The sequence below is a fragment of the Pelophylax lessonae genome (genome assembly GCF_965119305.1).
Source record: "Pelophylax lessonae genome assembly, chromosome: 12".
Lineage (NCBI taxonomy): Eukaryota > Metazoa > Chordata > Amphibia > Anura > Ranidae > Pelophylax > Pelophylax lessonae.
This window is the reverse complement of record NC_138779.1, coordinates 25,632,115-25,649,752: the sequence shown is the minus strand read 5'-3', so window position 1 is coordinate 25,649,752 and position 17,638 is coordinate 25,632,115. Positions and strand designations below refer to the sequence as shown.

At 46.2% G+C, this 17,638-nt stretch overlaps 1 protein-coding gene across 4 annotated transcripts in view; it reads right to left on the bottom strand.

Moving 5' to 3' along the window:
• Positions 1–301: 301 nt before the first annotated feature.
• The window catches only part of CLSTN1 (calsyntenin 1), a 191,454-nt gene continuing 174,117 nt past the window's right edge, over positions 302–17,638 (bottom strand). For all 4 annotated transcript variants that reach the window (XM_082274509.1, XM_082274511.1, XM_082274510.1 and 1 more), the window contains 6 exons: positions 17,000–17,226; positions 12,516–12,686; positions 10,648–10,793; positions 6,159–6,294; positions 5,339–5,523; positions 302–899 (listed from right to left, as the gene is read on the bottom strand). In XM_082274509.1, coding sequence (XP_082130635.1) covers positions 702–899; positions 5,339–5,523; positions 6,159–6,294; positions 10,648–10,793; positions 12,516–12,686; positions 17,000–17,226 — 1,063 coding nt within the window. In that variant the 3' untranslated portion in view covers positions 302–701. The remainder of the gene's footprint in view (positions 900–5,338; positions 5,524–6,158; positions 6,295–10,647; positions 10,794–12,515; positions 12,687–16,999; positions 17,227–17,638) is intronic.

Below are 17,638 nucleotides of genomic sequence, written 5' to 3'. Positions count from 1 at the left end.
AAACAAGCTGCCTCAGTCTCCTGCAGACCTCTGCCAGCCTTGGGAAATTAAAAAAAATAAAATAAAAATCACCTCACTGAGGCTGTGCCAGGCTGTCACGAGTGCCAACCTGCATTTCATGACTCCAAACCCCTTTACACCACCAACATGGACATAATTACATTGATTTCAACATATTTACAAAAAATATTAAAAAGTTAGTCTTCTACAAGCCCCCTTTCACCATCAGCGGAGCCACCGGCAAAGTTGCCAAGCAGTGAAGGCCAAAGGCGGAGACTGGCACCTCGGACAGTTAAAGGGGTTCTTTTCTGTATCAGAGGATGTTGCCAATATTGGACCATGCAGTACTTTGGGTAGAGAAAAACATAAAAAAAACAAACAATAAGATCACCAGGCTTTGTGGAGTCCCTGTGCCCCGTCAGTAAACCGAAATTTTTTAATTTTTCGGAAAACAAATAAGGAATGAAACCTGTAGTCCAGAAAGAGCCGTGCCCCTCCTCGGAGAGGACATGGTGAATGCAGAATGGATTGAAACACTGAGTAATGATGACCCCAGCCACTCAGCAGGCAGAAGAGAGGAAGCATGGTTGTTCCGTGAGGCAGGTGGGATGTGTCTGGAATGACTTTATACACGGTGTGCCTGCGGGAAGAGAGGGGGGCATGTGCTGTGGTGACTGGGCGGAAATGAACGGCAGTAGAGATCAATAGGTCAGAGTGGAGTCGTCCCACTCCAGTTGCTGCTGCCGGTTAACATTCTGCTGGTCTTCCTCTTGTTCTCCCTCCTCTTCCTCGCTGCTTTCGGATTCGGCGCTGGTGATGTCATCGTCTTCTCCATCCTCACTCTCTTCATCATCATCGTCCTCCTCTTCCTCCTCACTGCTGTGCTGGTCCTCATAGGTCTGTATTAGGGACCAAAAACAAAACATGTAAGAAACCAGTCACACGGTGGGTGGCCCTTTAGAGGCCCCAGCTTCTATCAAAGTTTTACCAAATATTCTGTGACTATTCCAAAAACTCCATGGCCAGAAAATAATACAGCAAGATTGCAATAATTATGGTAAAGCGGAGCTCCACCCAAAAGGGAAAGCTCCGCTTATTCGCACCCTCCCCTGCTCTACTGCCATTTTTGGCATTTTTTTTGGGGGGAGCAGATACCTGATTTCGACAGGTAGTCACTCCCACTTACAGGTAAGATCACCGATCTATGGCATTTCCTCCTCCTTCCCTCTGCTGCCTTCTGGGGGGGGGGGGGACAGGTCCCAGAGAAAGGCGTGACCATTCAGAAAGCGCAGCGCGACTTTTACATGCGATGTAGAAAACTGGCTATAAAGCAAGAAGGCTTCGCTGCCACTTTCCCTTACTTACAATGGCGGAGCCTGAACCCAAAGCGGATTGACGAATCGGCTCGTGGGTGCCAACATCGCAAGATCCCTGGACAGGTAAGTGTCCTTATATTAAAAGTCAGCAGCTATAGGATTTGTAGCTGCTGACTTAATTTTTTTTCCCCCCAGACTGGAGCTCTGCTTTAAGTGCACTTAAACTCTGTAGAGGTGGAAGGTAGGGGAGGTTCATCCAGTGATGAAGGTTTTAGCAAGCTCTGGAAGGTTTAAGGCAGGGAGCCTCTAACTACGGCCCTCCAGCTGTTGTGGAACTACACGTCCCATGAGGCATTGTAAATCTCTGACATTTACAGACATGACTAGGCACGATGGGAATTGTAGTTCCTGAACAACTGGAGGCCCATAGTTTGAAGACCCCTGGTTTAAGGTGACCCCATTGCTACAGGAATAAACTAAAATCATCCTGTAAAGAAAGGAGAAAACTTTGGTGTCCAGTAAGCAGCAACCCAGCAAGCGGCAACAACATGGCAAATGAGGTTTAATGTGGAGAAGTGTAAGGTTTTGCACTTGGGGACTAAAAACATAAAAACACAATACACGTTAGGAGGGGAACCCTTGGGGGAATCAAAAATGGAGAAAGATCTGGGAGTCTTGGTTGATGATAGATTAGGCAACAGCATGCAATGTCAAGCGGCAGCTGCCAAAGCCAGCAGAATATTAGCATGCATAAAGAAAGGGATGTATTCTAGAGATAAGACTATAATCCTTCCACTTTATAAGTCCGACGAGTATTCTGTCCAGTTCTGGTCGCCAGTCCTCAGGAGGGATCTGTTGGAGCTAGAGAGAGTCCAGAGAAGGGCAACTAAACTGATTAGGGGATTGGAGGACCTTAACTATGAAGAGCGGCTGCAATCGCTTGATTTATTCTCCCTGGAGAAGAGACGTCTGTGGGGGGACATGATAGCAATTTATAAATATCCTAATGGGGATCTCAGCTTAGAAAAATTAATTCGAAGGGATTGCATGAGGACTCGAGGACATACAATGCGATTAGAGGAGAAGCGTTTTAACCTCAGGCAACGAGGAGGGTTCTTTACTGTTAGGGCTACAAGATTGTGGAATTCTCTACCACAAGAGGTGGTTTCTGCGGGAAGTATGGTGGCTTTCAAAAGACTCTTAGACTTACATCTCAAAGATCAGAACATTCAGGCCTGATTACAGCCACACACACCTACACAGGTTGAACTGGATGGACTATTGTCTTTATTCAACCTCACCTACTATGTAACCCCAATGTTCTCCCTCTTGCAGGGCTACAGGCGGTCCCCAAGTTACGAACATCCGACTTACATTCTACTCCTACTTACAAACGGCGGGAGACAACAGGAAGTGAGAGAAAATCTCCCCCTAGGAAGGGAAATTCACTCCTGTAAGAGTTATCATGGGGAAAAAGAGGTCCCCACGGAAACTTTATCACCAATCCTTGTTTCCACAACAACCCAAAATTTTCAAAATCCAATTGTCATAGGGACAGAAAGTGAGGTGAAATCTTCTGAACAGGGGCTCAGACAGAAAAACAAACATTACAGGGGTGTTAACCCTTCCCTATGCTATCCCAAAAAGGTTTTTTTTTTTTGGGCTGGAGTTGCACTTAAAAAAAAAATAGAATTTTTGTAAGAACTTACCGTAAATTAATTTTCTCTGAGTCGTCTGACAGTCGCCGCCGATCCATATAAGCCTTCACTATTGGGTAATGGCGCTCTCTGCAGGAGTAAGCTAGGCAGACAGAAATGTTAATACAAAACTTCCCTATACTTAGACACACCTCTAGGGGGCCGTCCCCAGCCATTATCCCTGATCCAGTCACAACTGATCCTCAGCTGGGAGCAAGCAGTACCGGAAAGGCAATAATCCCCAGATCCAAAAAAAAAAAAAAAGAAAGAAAAACCGAGACACTAGGTCCTGGCTAGAAAAGCTAGCCTACTCCTAAGCTAGGCAGCATAAAACTGAGGACCAGTTGTGACTGGATCAGGGATAATGGCTGGGGACGGCCCCCTAGAGGTGTGTCTAAGCATAGGAAAGTTTTGTATTAACATTTCTCTCTGCCTAGCTTACTCCTGCAGAGAGCGCCATTACCCAATAGTGAAGGCTTATATGGATCGGCGGCGACTGTCAGAGGACGTAAGAGAAATGGGATTTTTGTCTTACCATAAAATCCATTTCTCTGATGTTCATTGATAGACACAACTCCTGATCTTCTTAACCATTGGGTTATACTGCCCCCTACAGGAGTAGGACACTAGGCAGAAAAAAAGTCTGGCTATGCCTATGGGCAGTCCCAGGGGGTATACTCCCTCTCTCTGCTATAGGTACTCAGTTTTGTTACAAGCAGTGTCAGAAGAATTACAATTCCATAGAGGGGTGGGTGCTGTGCCCATCAATGAACATCAGAGAAATGGATTTTACGGTAAGTCAAAAATGTGCTCCAACGACTCCATGAGTCATCAGGGGGACCCCACAAAAAAGGGTAAAACAATGCAAAGGCCCTGGCAGGAGCCCCATCAGGTACAACAACCCCCCCTCCGCGCATTTGGTTGCCGGAGGCACACCCCCCCCACATCTCATAGTGCCCTTCCCACCATCCCACGAGGTGGACCAGACCACCCACACAGCCCCAGCATAAGTGGAGAGGGGGGGGTAGGATGGGGGGGGTCAACTGACAGGAAGGAGGGGAACCCGGGGGTCCGACCATCCCAAGGAAGCGCCCACGTCCACCCCAAAAACCTCCAGGGGCAGAGGGGAGACTCACCATACCAGACAGGCTCTGCTCCAGGCAGAGTCTCCTCGCCATCAAAGTGGCAGGACCATCGGCCAGGAGGAACGCTGTACCTTGGGCGGAGACCCGGTCTTATGGGACCTCCGCGAGGCGTTTAACTCGCAGGCCAGCTTTCATCCGGTGGGGCTACGTCGCAGCCGACCTAGCCCGGAGCTGAGGATTGCGCACGCTCGCTGGCCAGACTGGGGAGACCACTGGATCTAGATTATGAAGCCCGCCGCCCAGTCTGGCAGTTGATTGTAGATCTCACAGGAAAAAACCGGGAGAAATATTTCGATCTCAATTTAAAAATAAATAAATAATTTATAAAATCGCCAGGACCAAAGAAAATAAATAAATCGCCAGGACCAAAGATCTCAGCAAGGAACTAGGTCCTTAATCCTGACTAGGCAGAAAAAAAAAACTCAGTACCTATAGCAGAGAGAGGGAGTATACCCCCTGGGACTGCCCATAGGCAAGTTTGCACTACCACCGGGGTGTCACGTCACTTGATTTAATTTGTTCACATGTGGAAAGTGCCTATTCACCAATAAGGCTGTTTAGTGTTATCTGGTAAGAGGCTATTTCTTCTATTTCACTCTCACATATCGGTCTAAGATTAGCAAGATTGAAGATCCACTGTTGATGGAAGCTTGATCTTTGGCTAGTTGAGATTATCTGGATCAATTGGAGGACTTTATATATATTTTTCACGATTGTTATAAAATCTATGTTTTTGCATAAAGAATTTTCACATATGGTTTTTCACACTGTATGAAGATCACCATAATATTTGGGTCATCCCAGATGTCATATGTTTAATATTTATGATTGTGTTGAGCGCACTATACCTTTTTTCACATTTATTTTCCCCATTTCAGTGCTGCCACATAATTGTGCGGTTAGCGCACCCTATTTTCTTTCAAAATAATTGGCAAGAATTGGATATTTAGTATGAGCTATTCGGGACAAGGCATATATAGACAGCCCTTTGAACCCTGCATGTATGAGCTGCTTTTTGCACAGCCAAAGCCCCCCCCACAAATAGATTCATATCTCATTCATATCTATTACACTGCGCTCAGCAAAACCAATAACCACAGCTCGATGCATATGTGGCTCAGATGACTGTAACCTGCCTACATCTTTCCTGATGTGGATAAAATCTTGGTGTTTTACTCACCTCCATGGGGTTGACAGTGATGGTGAGGGCTGAGTCATCCCAGTCCATCTCATTCTCTTTGCCGCTTTCTTGATCCCTCATGGTGCGCTGGTGAGCGGCACGGATACGAAACACTCCAAGGATGATCATGAAGACTAGGAAGCTCACACAGACCACAATGACGATGGTAGCTGCGCTGGGAACAACTGCAGAAGAGAAAGCAGGATGAGATGTGCAACAGACACTTTAACATATGTGACTGCTCTGAGGTCAATCGCTCCTTCCCCCTCCCCAGACCATCTTTATGGGTCACCGTATAGAGGGCCTCAAAAGCTTTGCCAGTGTCCAATCCCCTGGAGCTACCAGCCTATAACCCAGGACTATGATTATCAAGCCTGTGTCCTATACTGTACAATTAGGATAATTACTTGTAGCAGTTCCCTGACATTGTGATACAAAATCTTTGTGATTTCAAGGATAACACTGTGTCTCATACCAGCAGAGGGAGCTAATAGCAAGTTTAAGCTTCCCGATCAAAACACAAAGATGCATATTTGCCTTTGTCAGGCTATGTGTGCTCAAACAATTTTATACTGATGAATACCAGGAATAAAAAAGGCAATTTTCCCTGCAGGCGCAAAACTGAATCAAAGGCTCAAGTATGCTAAAGCTTTACAACAGAGATGGGGTGAAACGTCACATGACCCCCAACAAATTTATGAATACCGGCACGGTAATGCCATTGTTTTTTTCCAGCTTTGAACAAAACAAAGAATTAAATAATAAGCCATGTATTATTGAGCGATAAGTTCTATTATGTTATAGTGTACAGTAGCAGTACCTGATGTCGGGTGTGGATTGACCAGATTGTGCCCAGAGAGATCCTCGAAGGAGTGATGAGCATTGTGGACAAACTGGGGCTGAAATGCTATGTGATTGGGGGCCTCAGCAGGGCTGGCTGTGTGGATCACATTTACCTGAAGTAGAAGCAAAAATGTCAGCGTTACAAAATATATACAAAACTCAAGTAACAACTTCACTGCTTTATTCCTTCTAAAACACCAAAACTCGCTCTGTTTACACTCTTCAGAGAGCACTTGATACACCTCCTCACCACCTACTTTAACCCTTTGAATCTCACGGTTGCGGGGCACCCCTATTCAGTTGAATGGGTTACGCTCAGCAGGTACAGCTATAGCAGGGATAATTTGTACTGAACCGCAATGCAAAGCACTGCAGGCGCTGCATATCTACATACCCCTTCGCTGCCTATGCAGCTAAGGAGGAGTGGAAGAACCGTGGCAACCCAACCACTAGTGTACGGTACATGGGTCCTGAGTGAAACGTAAAACTGGGCTTATAGCACAAAACAGCTCCAGCTAGAGCAGGAAAGCTGCACTTGCTTTTCGACAAACAATTCTCCAAAAATGAAAGCAGTGGCCTCACAGTAGGCTGACTGATGTGCCAGATGTAAAAAAAAATGTGTTTATAACATATCAACAGAATGTTTGGATGCAAGACCTCTGCTTTTACAGGAAGCTTCACTAGCAGTTACCCATTGGGGTGTGTTACTGTGTCATTTACTAACAGCCAACGTGTGAGCTGGATGTCTGCCCTTTTTGTGTAAAGGCTCAAAGGAAGCTGCCAATGGCAAGTAAGAGTAAAGCGAACATCTGTTCCTCCCAGCAAGCTTAAATCCGTCACCTTGATACCATTCACACAATTGCCAAACTTTCCACCTCACAACTCATATAGCACTAATATAGCACCTAACACTATATAGATAAAAGTATGAACACCCTTTCAAATGATTAGGTTCAGGTGTTTTCAGGATGTTAAAGTGGTTGTAACTCTACAAAAAATAAAAAGCTCCTGTTCCTGTTAAGCAGGATATAAAGCATAGTGCTTGTGTGGTGTCATTTGTCCCTATGTTGTAAAATACCTGGTTGATCCTGCCTGTTCCTGTGTCCCCCTCAAATCGTGGAATCCCCTCTGACACTGCACAGTATATCTTGCTGTAACAATGTTTTTAAAAAATCATGCATAGAAAATACCTTATTTCAGAGCGCCACTGTGTGATCACGTGACCTCCTGCCGCTCTCCTCCTGATTGACGTCAGAGGGTAATCTCAGCCCCTCCCACTGTAGTCCTCAGATCAGAGAATGAGAGAAGCTGCGATGTCATGTAACTACACAGCGGCGCTGTAAAAATTGGATTTTTGACTTACCGTAAAATCCATTTCTCTGATGTTCATTTACGGACACAGCTCCTGTCATTCTGGACCATTGGGTTATACTGCCCCCTACAGGAGTAGAATACTAGGCAGAACATAACTTCTGGCTACACCTATGGGCAGTCCCAGGGGGTATACTCCCTCTCTCTGCTATAGTCACTCCGTTTTGTTACAAGCAGTGTCAGGGGAATAATAACTCCATAGAGGGGTGGGTGCTATGTCTTACAATGAACATCAGAGAAATGGATTTTACGGAAGTCAAAAATCCCATTTTCTCTTTCGTTCATTGACCGACACAGCTCCTGTCATTCTCGACCATTGGGATGTCCCAAAGCAGTGTTAAACATGAAGGGTGGGAAACCACAAAAAAATTCCCAAGGCTAAACAGTAGCCAACCAGGCAACAGGGGCTAAACCAAAACAACTGGAGCTCACCTGAAAAAACAATACACCCTCAAAGAGGATCAGGTCCTCTTAAACTGCAGCCTGCAAACCCTTGCAGCCAAAGGAAGCATCCGCAGATGCCAACACACCCACTTCATAAAACTTTGTAAAAGTATGCACTGACGACCAGGTGGCCGCCTTCCAAACATGCATCACTGACGCTTGATGATGGAAGGCCCAGGAGGCACTAAGCGCCCTACTTGAGTGTGTCTTGACAGGGAAAAGAAGAACCTGATCCCTGATAGAAAAGGCCTGAACCACCGTCTGTCTGATCCATCTGGAAATGGTCGCAGAGGAAGCAGATAACCATTTGCGAGGTCCAAATAGTGAGTCTGACTTCCTGAAAGACTCCGTAGCTGCCAGGTACACCCTAATTGCCGGACCACATCCAAGGCATGCAAGGCAATTTCCTTCACATGTTTAGGCCTGGGACACAGGGAAGGCAACACGTCTTCATTCAAATGAAAACCAGAGACCACCTTAGGAAGGAATGGCGGACAGGGGTGAAGCACCACCTTATCCTTGTGAATCACCAGATAAGGTGAACGACAGGATAATGCGGCCAGTTCCGACACCCTGCACGCCGAGGCGATAGTCACCAAAAAAGCCACCTTCTGAGACAGCGTAAGCAAGGGAATCTCCCGATGATTCTCAAAGGGAGGCTTCTGGAGAACCCGAAAGCACCAAATTGAGGTATAAAGGCAGCAACAGAGCCTGCAGTGGAGAAACCAAATGTCAGGCACCCTGAAAAAAAGTATGCACCAGGGAGTGTGTGGCCAAAGGTTATTGGAAAAAGACCACCAATGCCAATACCTGGCCCTTGATGGTACTCAAGGCCAATTTCTGTTCAACCCCCCGTTGAAGAAAGGTTAAGATCTGAGCCACCAAAAAGGAGCGAGGGTGAACCCCAAAAGACTCACAACGCAATGTACGTCTTCCAGGGGACAAGGAGGGGCTCCCACCACTGACGTCGCCCACAGGGCTCCGCTGTCATAGCCGCCGCTATTTGCAATGCAAACGCCAATAAAATGGCCGCCGGAGTACACAAGGTATGGCCGCCATGTATGGGAATACACAGGCTTTAACAAATTGGCGGCCCCGCACGGTGCCACGAGGCATACAGGGGTTCAGAAATGGGAGCCAGGCCTCAAGGACACATCCAGGCAGGACGGAGGGCCCTGGCAGGAGCCCCCACCAGGCTCCCCCGCGGTCCCCATCACCAGTTAGCACCCTGCACCCATCCCAGGCCAGTGACCAGACCACCCAAACAGCGCCAGTTTATGTTGAGGGGGGGGGGGGGGGCAGGCTGAGGGACTCTGCAAAAACAGGGATGGGGGGGTACCTGCGGGAAGGAGGGGAACCTGGGGGTCCGACTGTCCCAAGGAGGGGCCCACGTCCACCCCAAAACCCTCTAGGGGTAGAGGGGGGACAGCTACTTACCATACCAGGAACCAGGTGGGCACTGCTCCAGACAGATCCTCCTCTCCACCCAAATTGAGGGGCTGTCGGCCAGGAAAAAGACCGCGAGTCAGGCCAAGGCCAGGTCATATGTTACCTTGCGAGATGTTTAACTCGCAGGGCCAGGCCCCGTCCAGTGGGGCTATGTCGCGGAGCTGAGCTTTGCGCACACTCGCTGGCCAGACTGGGGTGACCACTGGATCTAGATTATCCAGCCCGTCGCCCAGTCCGGCAGTTGATTGTAGATTTCACAGGAAAAAACTGAGAAAAATTTCTAACTAAAAAGAAAAAATTGCCAGGACCAGAGATCCCAGCAAGGAACTAGGTCCTTACTGGATCTCTAGATCCAGTGGTCACCCCAGTCTGGCCTGCGCGCACTAGCTGGCCAGACTGGGGTGACTAGATTATCCAGTCCGTCGCTCAGTCCGGCAGTTGATAGAACATTTCTTCCTCCTGGATTTTTCCTGTGAGATCTACTATCAAAAAAATGTTGCCAAGATCAAAGATCCCAGCAAGGAACTAGGTCCTTACTCCTGACTAGGCAGAAAAAAAAAAAAAAAAAAAACTGGGCGACTATAGCAGGGAGAGGAAGTATGCATGGGACTGCCCATGGGTGTAGCCAGAAGTTTTTTCTGCCTAGTGTCCTACTCCTGTAGGGGGCAGTATAACCAAAAGGTCAAGTATGACAGGCGCTGTGTCCATCAATGAAGGAAAGAGAAATAAGGTATTTTGGTGCATAATTTTTTTTTTAAAAACACAAACTGCACAGTATATCTTGCTGTAACAGGAGGGATTCCAGGATTTATGATTAGTGGCTTTACAACCGTTTTAAGGCTACAGCATACAAAGACATTTTAGACCATTCTGTACTTTTAACCTTGATGGAACAGGCTTAGGGAATACCCCTTTCTATCTCAGCATAACTGTGCCCCTCTGCACAAAGGCAGATCCATAAACACAAGGCTTAGCCAGTATGGTGGGTAGGAACTCAAGTGGCCTGGACAGAGCTCATATATATATATATATATATATATATATATATATATATATATATATATATATATATATATATATATATATATATATATATATATATACACACCATGGTATCGGTTCTGTTCCGGTGGACACACAGTGCAGTTGTAGAACAGGCTGTCCCTATAATCTATAAAGCATTTATTCGCTCTCACACTCACCTCCACCTTGAACTCATTGCTGCTGTAGCGACCATTCAGCTCAGAACAGACCAGTTTGAATTTACGATCAAACAAGGTAGCAGTATTCCAGTTTCTGTAGCGGATGAGATGCAGGACCTCCTCATAGTTGGCCATTGTGTCCACACCTGCAAGACATGAAATGGTTTATTTCCATTCGGTGCGACATGTGGATTTCTGAGGAGGAGACCTCCATTTATTAGAGTTTTTGCAGCCTTGAAACCAAGGAAAGATAATTGGCTTTCATATAGATGTTTAAGCCATCACACTCACAAACTGCTGAAAAAATGTTAGAGGAATGTCAATACTTTAGCCAGTGTTTGGAAATAATAAGATCTACTTTGCAGAAAACTACCTGCATAATGAATGGGAGTACCGAGATGCCTGCTAAACCATCTCCATTATTTGTAATTAACCAGAAAGGGCTGTGAGCTTGGGGCTGCTTTAACCAGCAACAGACATCAGCCACCCAATAGGCATTTCCAAGGCCATTTGGGAGATCTGCAGGCTTATTCAGGATGTAAGTTTGAAGACTACTAATGTGCAAAGTAACAAAAATAATCACATATTCAGATTACTCTAAGGCTTCATTGTAAACGCTGCTTTTCCTGATAGCAGCAAACCAGCCTTAACTCACCTAAGCTGCATTTCTTCAAACCAGTTTAGGAGAGTTTAGCAGTTTATTTTAATTTATTCTGGCCCTGAAATGAATAAAACGCTAAAAAAGCTTAACGCATCTAACGTTTTTGTTGCCAGAAAGCTTCTCTCCTGAAGGAGATTCTTCTGCGATTAGGAGTGGAGCTTTGACTGCCGCTAAACTCTGCTGCTCCTAAACCCTTGTAAAAGCCTATGTGTGTACATGGACGTTGGCTTTTATTGAGTTAAGGTTCAGGGGCTTTGGGAAAAAAATAAGATGCCAAAAGCTCTTAAACGTGAGTTTAGGAGCAGCAGTGTGCATAAGGCCTAACCGGATATTTAAGTAAAATATTCTGGATGGGTTACTGCCAATGTTCCCTTTAAGGTGCGTGCATGCGCAGACGCGCAGTCTAATTGACGGTCCCGCGCAGCACAAATTCAGACCGCGCAGCCGCAGACGACGTGAAACGACGGTAGTGAGCAGTGCGCTCTGAGCCGAGCCCGCCCATTGTGTGACAATAGCGAATGAAAATTCGCTATTGTCACACGGATCCTCCTCCTGGCCAATCAAGGAGCGGGTCCTCCCGCTTCCTGATTGGCCGAAAGTCAAACCCCATGCCACTGGCCGAGAAGGAGGCGGAAGAACTGAGGAGACGCGGGGAGCCGGGGACTGAAGTGACCGTGAGGTGAGTGCACGGGTCTTGCAGGGGGAGGGGGGGGTGTCTCGCGGGGGGAACGCTGGCACTCTGCATTGATTGGGGGCAATGCTGTGGGCACTCTGCATTGATTGGGGGCAATGCTGTGGGCAGTGTGTGCTGCTGGGTCACTTATTTAGTGAAGTTTCACAATATTGCACAATTGATTTTGGCACAATTTATATTCACTATATATGATTTGTAGCACCATTTGTATTTTATATTGATTTTTGGAGTAATCACAATTTTTTGCGCTGATAGCCTTTGATTCACAGACGTGAAGCACAAATTCAGACCGCGCAGCCGCAGACTATGTGAATTGCTCAGTCTAAAGGTTTGCGCTCAGAAATGTTTTTATTTGCTCAGCACAGTAAAAAAAATTAGAGGGAACATTGGACTTACTGCATATTTGCAGATATCTCTTCCCTTTGCAATACTTTCTTGTATAACCTCACCAGCAGCTCCTCGGTGTCCTAACCAAAGTAACACCCTATTAGCATAACAACAGTGTTGACTAACCTGTGATGACGATCCCTTGATTGGAGCTGGTCATTTCAAGCCCTTTCTGCTGCAAGTGTGTGAGATCCAGCTGGAGACTCTCCTGGTCAGGATTCAGTTCCTCGCCAACTACAGTGACCTCGCAGGTGTCCAGGTTATGCATGATCTCCTCCGAAACCAAAGACTCTTGAACTGAATATGGAAGAATCAAAGAAAAACCTCCTCAATGTCTGGAAATCAATGTGTGACATCTTGTAAATTAGATTTACATATTCTTATCCTGGGACTGTTTAATCAGCCTTGCTGTACAATCACTGCGGTTAGTTTTGGGGCCATTGAATATACAGTGGGTACGGAAAGTATTCAGACCCCCTTAAATTTTTCACTTTTTGTTATATTGCAGCCATTTGCTAAAATCATTTAAGTTCATTCTTCTTCCTCATGAATGTACACATAGCTCCCCATACTGACAGAAAAACACAGAATTGTTGACATTGTTGCAGATTTATTAAAAAAGAAAAACTGAAATATCACATGGTCCGAAGTATTCAGACCCTTTGCTGTGACACTCATATATTTAACTCTGGTGCTTTCCATTTCTTCTGATCATCCTTGAGATGGTTCTACACCTTCATTTGAGTCCAGCTGTGTTTGATTATACTGATTGGACTTGATTAGGAAAGCCACACACCTGTCTATATAATACCTTCCAGATCACAATGCATGTCAGAGCAAATGAGAATCATGAGGTCAAAGGAACTGCCTGAAGAGCTCAGAGACAGAATTGTGGCAAGGCACAGATCTGGCCAAGGTTACAAAAAGATTTCTGCTGCACTTAAGGTTCCTAAGAGCACAGTGGCCTCCATAATCCTCAAATGGAAGACGTTTGGGACGACCAGAACCCTTCCTAGAGCTGGCCATCCGGCCAAACTGAGCTATCGGGGGAGCCTTGGTGAGAGAGGTAAAGAAGAACCCAAAGATCCCTGTGGCTGAGCTCCAGAGATGCAGTCAGGAGATGGGAGAAAGTTGTAGAAAGTCAACCATCACTGCAGCCCTCCACCAGTCGGGGCTTTATGGCAGAGTGGCCCGACGGAAGCCTCTCCTCAGTGTAAGACACATGAAAGCCCGCATGGAGTTTGCTAAAAAACACCTGAAGGACTAAAAGATGGTGAGAAATAAGATTCTCTGGTCTGATGAGACCAAAATAGAACTATTTGGCCTTAATTCTAAGCAGTATGTGTGAGAAAACCAGGCACTGCTCATCACCTGTCCAATACAGTCCCAACAGTGAAGCATGATGGTGGCAGCATCATGCTGTGGGGGTGTTTTTCAGCTGCAGGGACAGGACGACTGGTTGCAATCGAGGGAAAGATGAATGCGGCCAAGTACAGGGATATCCTGGACAAAAACCTTCTCCAGAGTGCTCTGGACCTCAGACTGGGCCGAAGGTTTACCTTCCAACAAGACAATGACCCTAAGCACACAGCTAAAATAACGAAGGAGTGGCTTCACAACAACTCCGTGACTGTTCTTGAATGGCCCAGCCAGAGCCCTGACTTAAACCCAATTGAGCATCTCTGGAGGGACCTAAAAATGGCTGTCCACCAACGTTTACCATCCAACCTGACAGAACTGGAGAGGATCTGCAAGGAGGAATGGCAGAGGATCCCCAAATCCAGGTGTGAAAGACTTGTTGCATCTTTCCCAAAAAGACTCCTGGCTGTATTAGATCAAAAGGGGGCTTCTACTAAATACTGAGCAAAGGGTCTGAATACTTAGGACCATGTGATATTTCAGTTTTTCTTTTTTAATAAATCTGCAACAATGTCAACAATTCTGTGTTTTTCTGTCAGTATGGGGTGCTATGTGTACATTCATGAGGAAGAAGAATGAACTTAAATGATTTTAGCAAATGGCTGCAATATAACAAAGAGTGAAAAATTTAAGGGGGTCTGAATACTTTCCGTACCCACTGTAACTTGAGGTTATAAGTTCACTGTACTGATACAATTCTGCCTGTGATTTACATGTACATCAGTCTATGTCCCAGAAATGCTTAAAGAGGAGGTCCAGTCCCACCCAAAAAAAATTTAAGTCAGCAGCTACAAATACTGTAGCTGCTGACTTTTACTATAACGACACTTACATGTGCTGGGATCCAGCGATGTCAGCACCTGAGCCGATTCTTTAAATGGCTCCAGGTGCAAGTTCCAGCATTTTAGGTATGGGGAAACCAGCAGTGAAGACTTCCAGGTCCACAGCCGGTTTCCTACTGCGCATGTGCGCTCTGTGATTGGTCCTGCAGTCTTCTGGGACCTGTGTGTGCCCCAGAAGGCTGCAGGGGGAAGGAGGAGGGGCAAACAGCCTTGATCACCGCATTGATATTAGCCGAAAGTGGAAGCGAGAACCTGTCAAAACGAGGTATCCGCTTCCACCCCACTCCCCAAAAAGTGCCAAACGTGGCAGTGGAGGGTGTAAACAAGCGGAGCTTCCCCTTTTGGGTGGAGCTCTGCTTTAAATTCTACCATCCACATCTCAGTTACACGCCCTAATTAGCCTAGCAAAATTTTTATAGGTTTTGGGTGGACTGCTACACAGAACATACCACCCATGTTACTGATCCCAGGACCCCACATATGGCAAGAGGGGTACTCACTTGCACAGAAGTGTATTTGTGGATGCCCCATGTACAATATAATGTAAAGGTGGTAAAGCAGTTTTTTTTTTTTTATAGCAAACATTAGTGCTCAACATTGTTTTCCAACACCAGAAGTACATTGCTGATAGTTTTTGACGAAAGGCATCCAGCACTGTGAAGCTACTGTGTAGCTGACCTACATTTTATCCTCTACGCTAAACAGACCCACTATTTAATTACCCCTAAGAAAATAGAGAAATGCAGAGGCGCCTCGAAGTGTAGACTGTTTGAACATTTAATAAGCAAAAAAAATGAAGAGTTTTGGGGGGGGAAAAAAAAAAATGAAGAGCAACTCACTTTGGGTAGGTAAAAGCAGGCATATATAGAGACATTTCACCAATCCAAGGGACAACGATCGTGCTGTGTAAGCTAGTATGATGGTCAGCTGGGTCGGGATGTTGGCAACAAAAGCATTCCAGCCATCTCTCTCTCCTGGATGCTTTCACACACATAGCCGGCTTCCTGACCCAGCCAAGCGAGGACACCAACCTACCAAACGTACACAGCGCGATCACTGTCCCATGAACAGTGAAATATCTATATATGCCTGCTTTTACCTACCCAAAAGTTGCTCCTAATTTGTTGCCTAATAAATGTTCGAAAAGTCTACACTTCGAGGTGCCTCTGCATTTCTCACATGGTCTTGCCGATTGCTTCTACTCTTTTTCAAGAGGCGACTTGCCCTTAGCTACAGACCGTATTGAGCCCAAAAGACTAAGAATGAACGGAGTAGTCGTATGTGACTTTTAAATTTAGCATTGTATGTAGATGGTAATAGGGATAAGTACTAACAACCATTGCGCCAATCTTTACTACTGTTATATTTAACCACATTAAGACCACCCGCCGCAGATTTACTGCGGCAGGCTGCCTCTCTTGCGCAAACCAATGTAGCCCTGCATCAGTATCAGGCATGGTGGTGGGGGGGCGTGCTCGCTGCTGGCAGCGGGAGCGCCCCACTAGGCAGCGGGAATGCCGATGCACAGGGCTAGTGGCCGAGATTGCTGCCAGGCACCCGCCATCACACCCTGCTGAGAGAGAAGGACAGTCGGCTGTTGTAAACACAGCTGACCGTTGTTCTCTCTGAAATGATCACAGAGCGCCTGTGATCCTTCTATATAGGATCACAGGTCTCTATGATCATTTCACAAGCCCACAATCGATCTGTCCACCGCAATGTCGCAGTCCGCTATGTAGCAGAATACAAATTGGCCTAAAAGCAGAATGTGAAAAATCTTTTTTTTTTTTTTTTTTTCCAGAAACGTCAGTCTTTTTTTGTTTATAGCGCAAAAAATAAAAACCGCAGAGGTGTTTAAATACCACCAAAAGAAAGCTCTATTTGTGTGGGGGGGAAGAAGGACATCAATTTTTCTCCGTACAGCATCGTAGACCACACAATTTTCCATTAAAGTAACCCAGTGCCGAATTGCAAAAAATGGCCTGGTCATTAAGGGGACAAATCCTTCAGGTCCAGAAGCGGTCAACTCCCCCCCTCCCTGTCCTTAGGTGAAAGGTTAGTGCCAAGCTCAGTTTCGCCTAAAATAAGCCCCATCGCTATTTTTTCCTTTTCCTTAATAGTGGTCTGATACAGTGCAAAAGCCCCTGTGCTAACAAGCAGTTATGTGACAAAATCCTGCAGCGGGAACATCCTGCCACCAGAAGAACCTGCACCCGGTGTCACACAAGGAAATCCTGTCAGATTTGGGTGCAAAAAAAAAAAAAGACAACTGTCCATGTGTACATAAATGCTAAAATGTATTTAAGCATTTCCTCTTATTTCAGTGTTCAGGCACAAACATGAACTCACCAGTAGGATCCTCATCCCCCTCGCCTTCGGCCTCCACCTCCCGGGTGATGGTGCTGATGATGTGAAGCTCCGGGAATAAAGACACGCCCTCTGTGCTCTCAAACTCCGAGGCTGCGCGGGCAAAATGATCGATGCCGCTCAAGCTGATTTTTGGCTCCTCTGGCTGCAGCACCATGACATAACCATCCACATCGGGAACACTGATACAGGTCTCCTCATTGAAGCACCTATGGCAGAAAACAATATGGTCAAATAGACGCACTTCCTGATTTTTCTTCGGTTACTCTGTAAAGGGGCCACTTCACCCAAAGAGTTATAGTATCCATCCTTCCAAGCCTAGTCTTTCAATCTATAGCATCTTCTCCCACTGTCAGCTGATGTCACAGAGTTGGTACAGGCTCAGGAAGGATCCTGACAATAATGTTGGGATCCAGCCAAATAGCTGGCCAGCAGCAGGCTCAGCCACTAAGCATTCTGCCGAGAGCCTAAGCCAGTCCCTCCCACCCCCTCCACAGTCCGGAGCTCCAGTGAGTGCTGGAGGGACAGAGCACAGAGCGGTGACCCCCTGTGCTCTGAGAGAACTGAGCAATCAGAGGTCATGTGATCACTCAGTTCTCTGGCTTAGAACAGGCGGGGAAA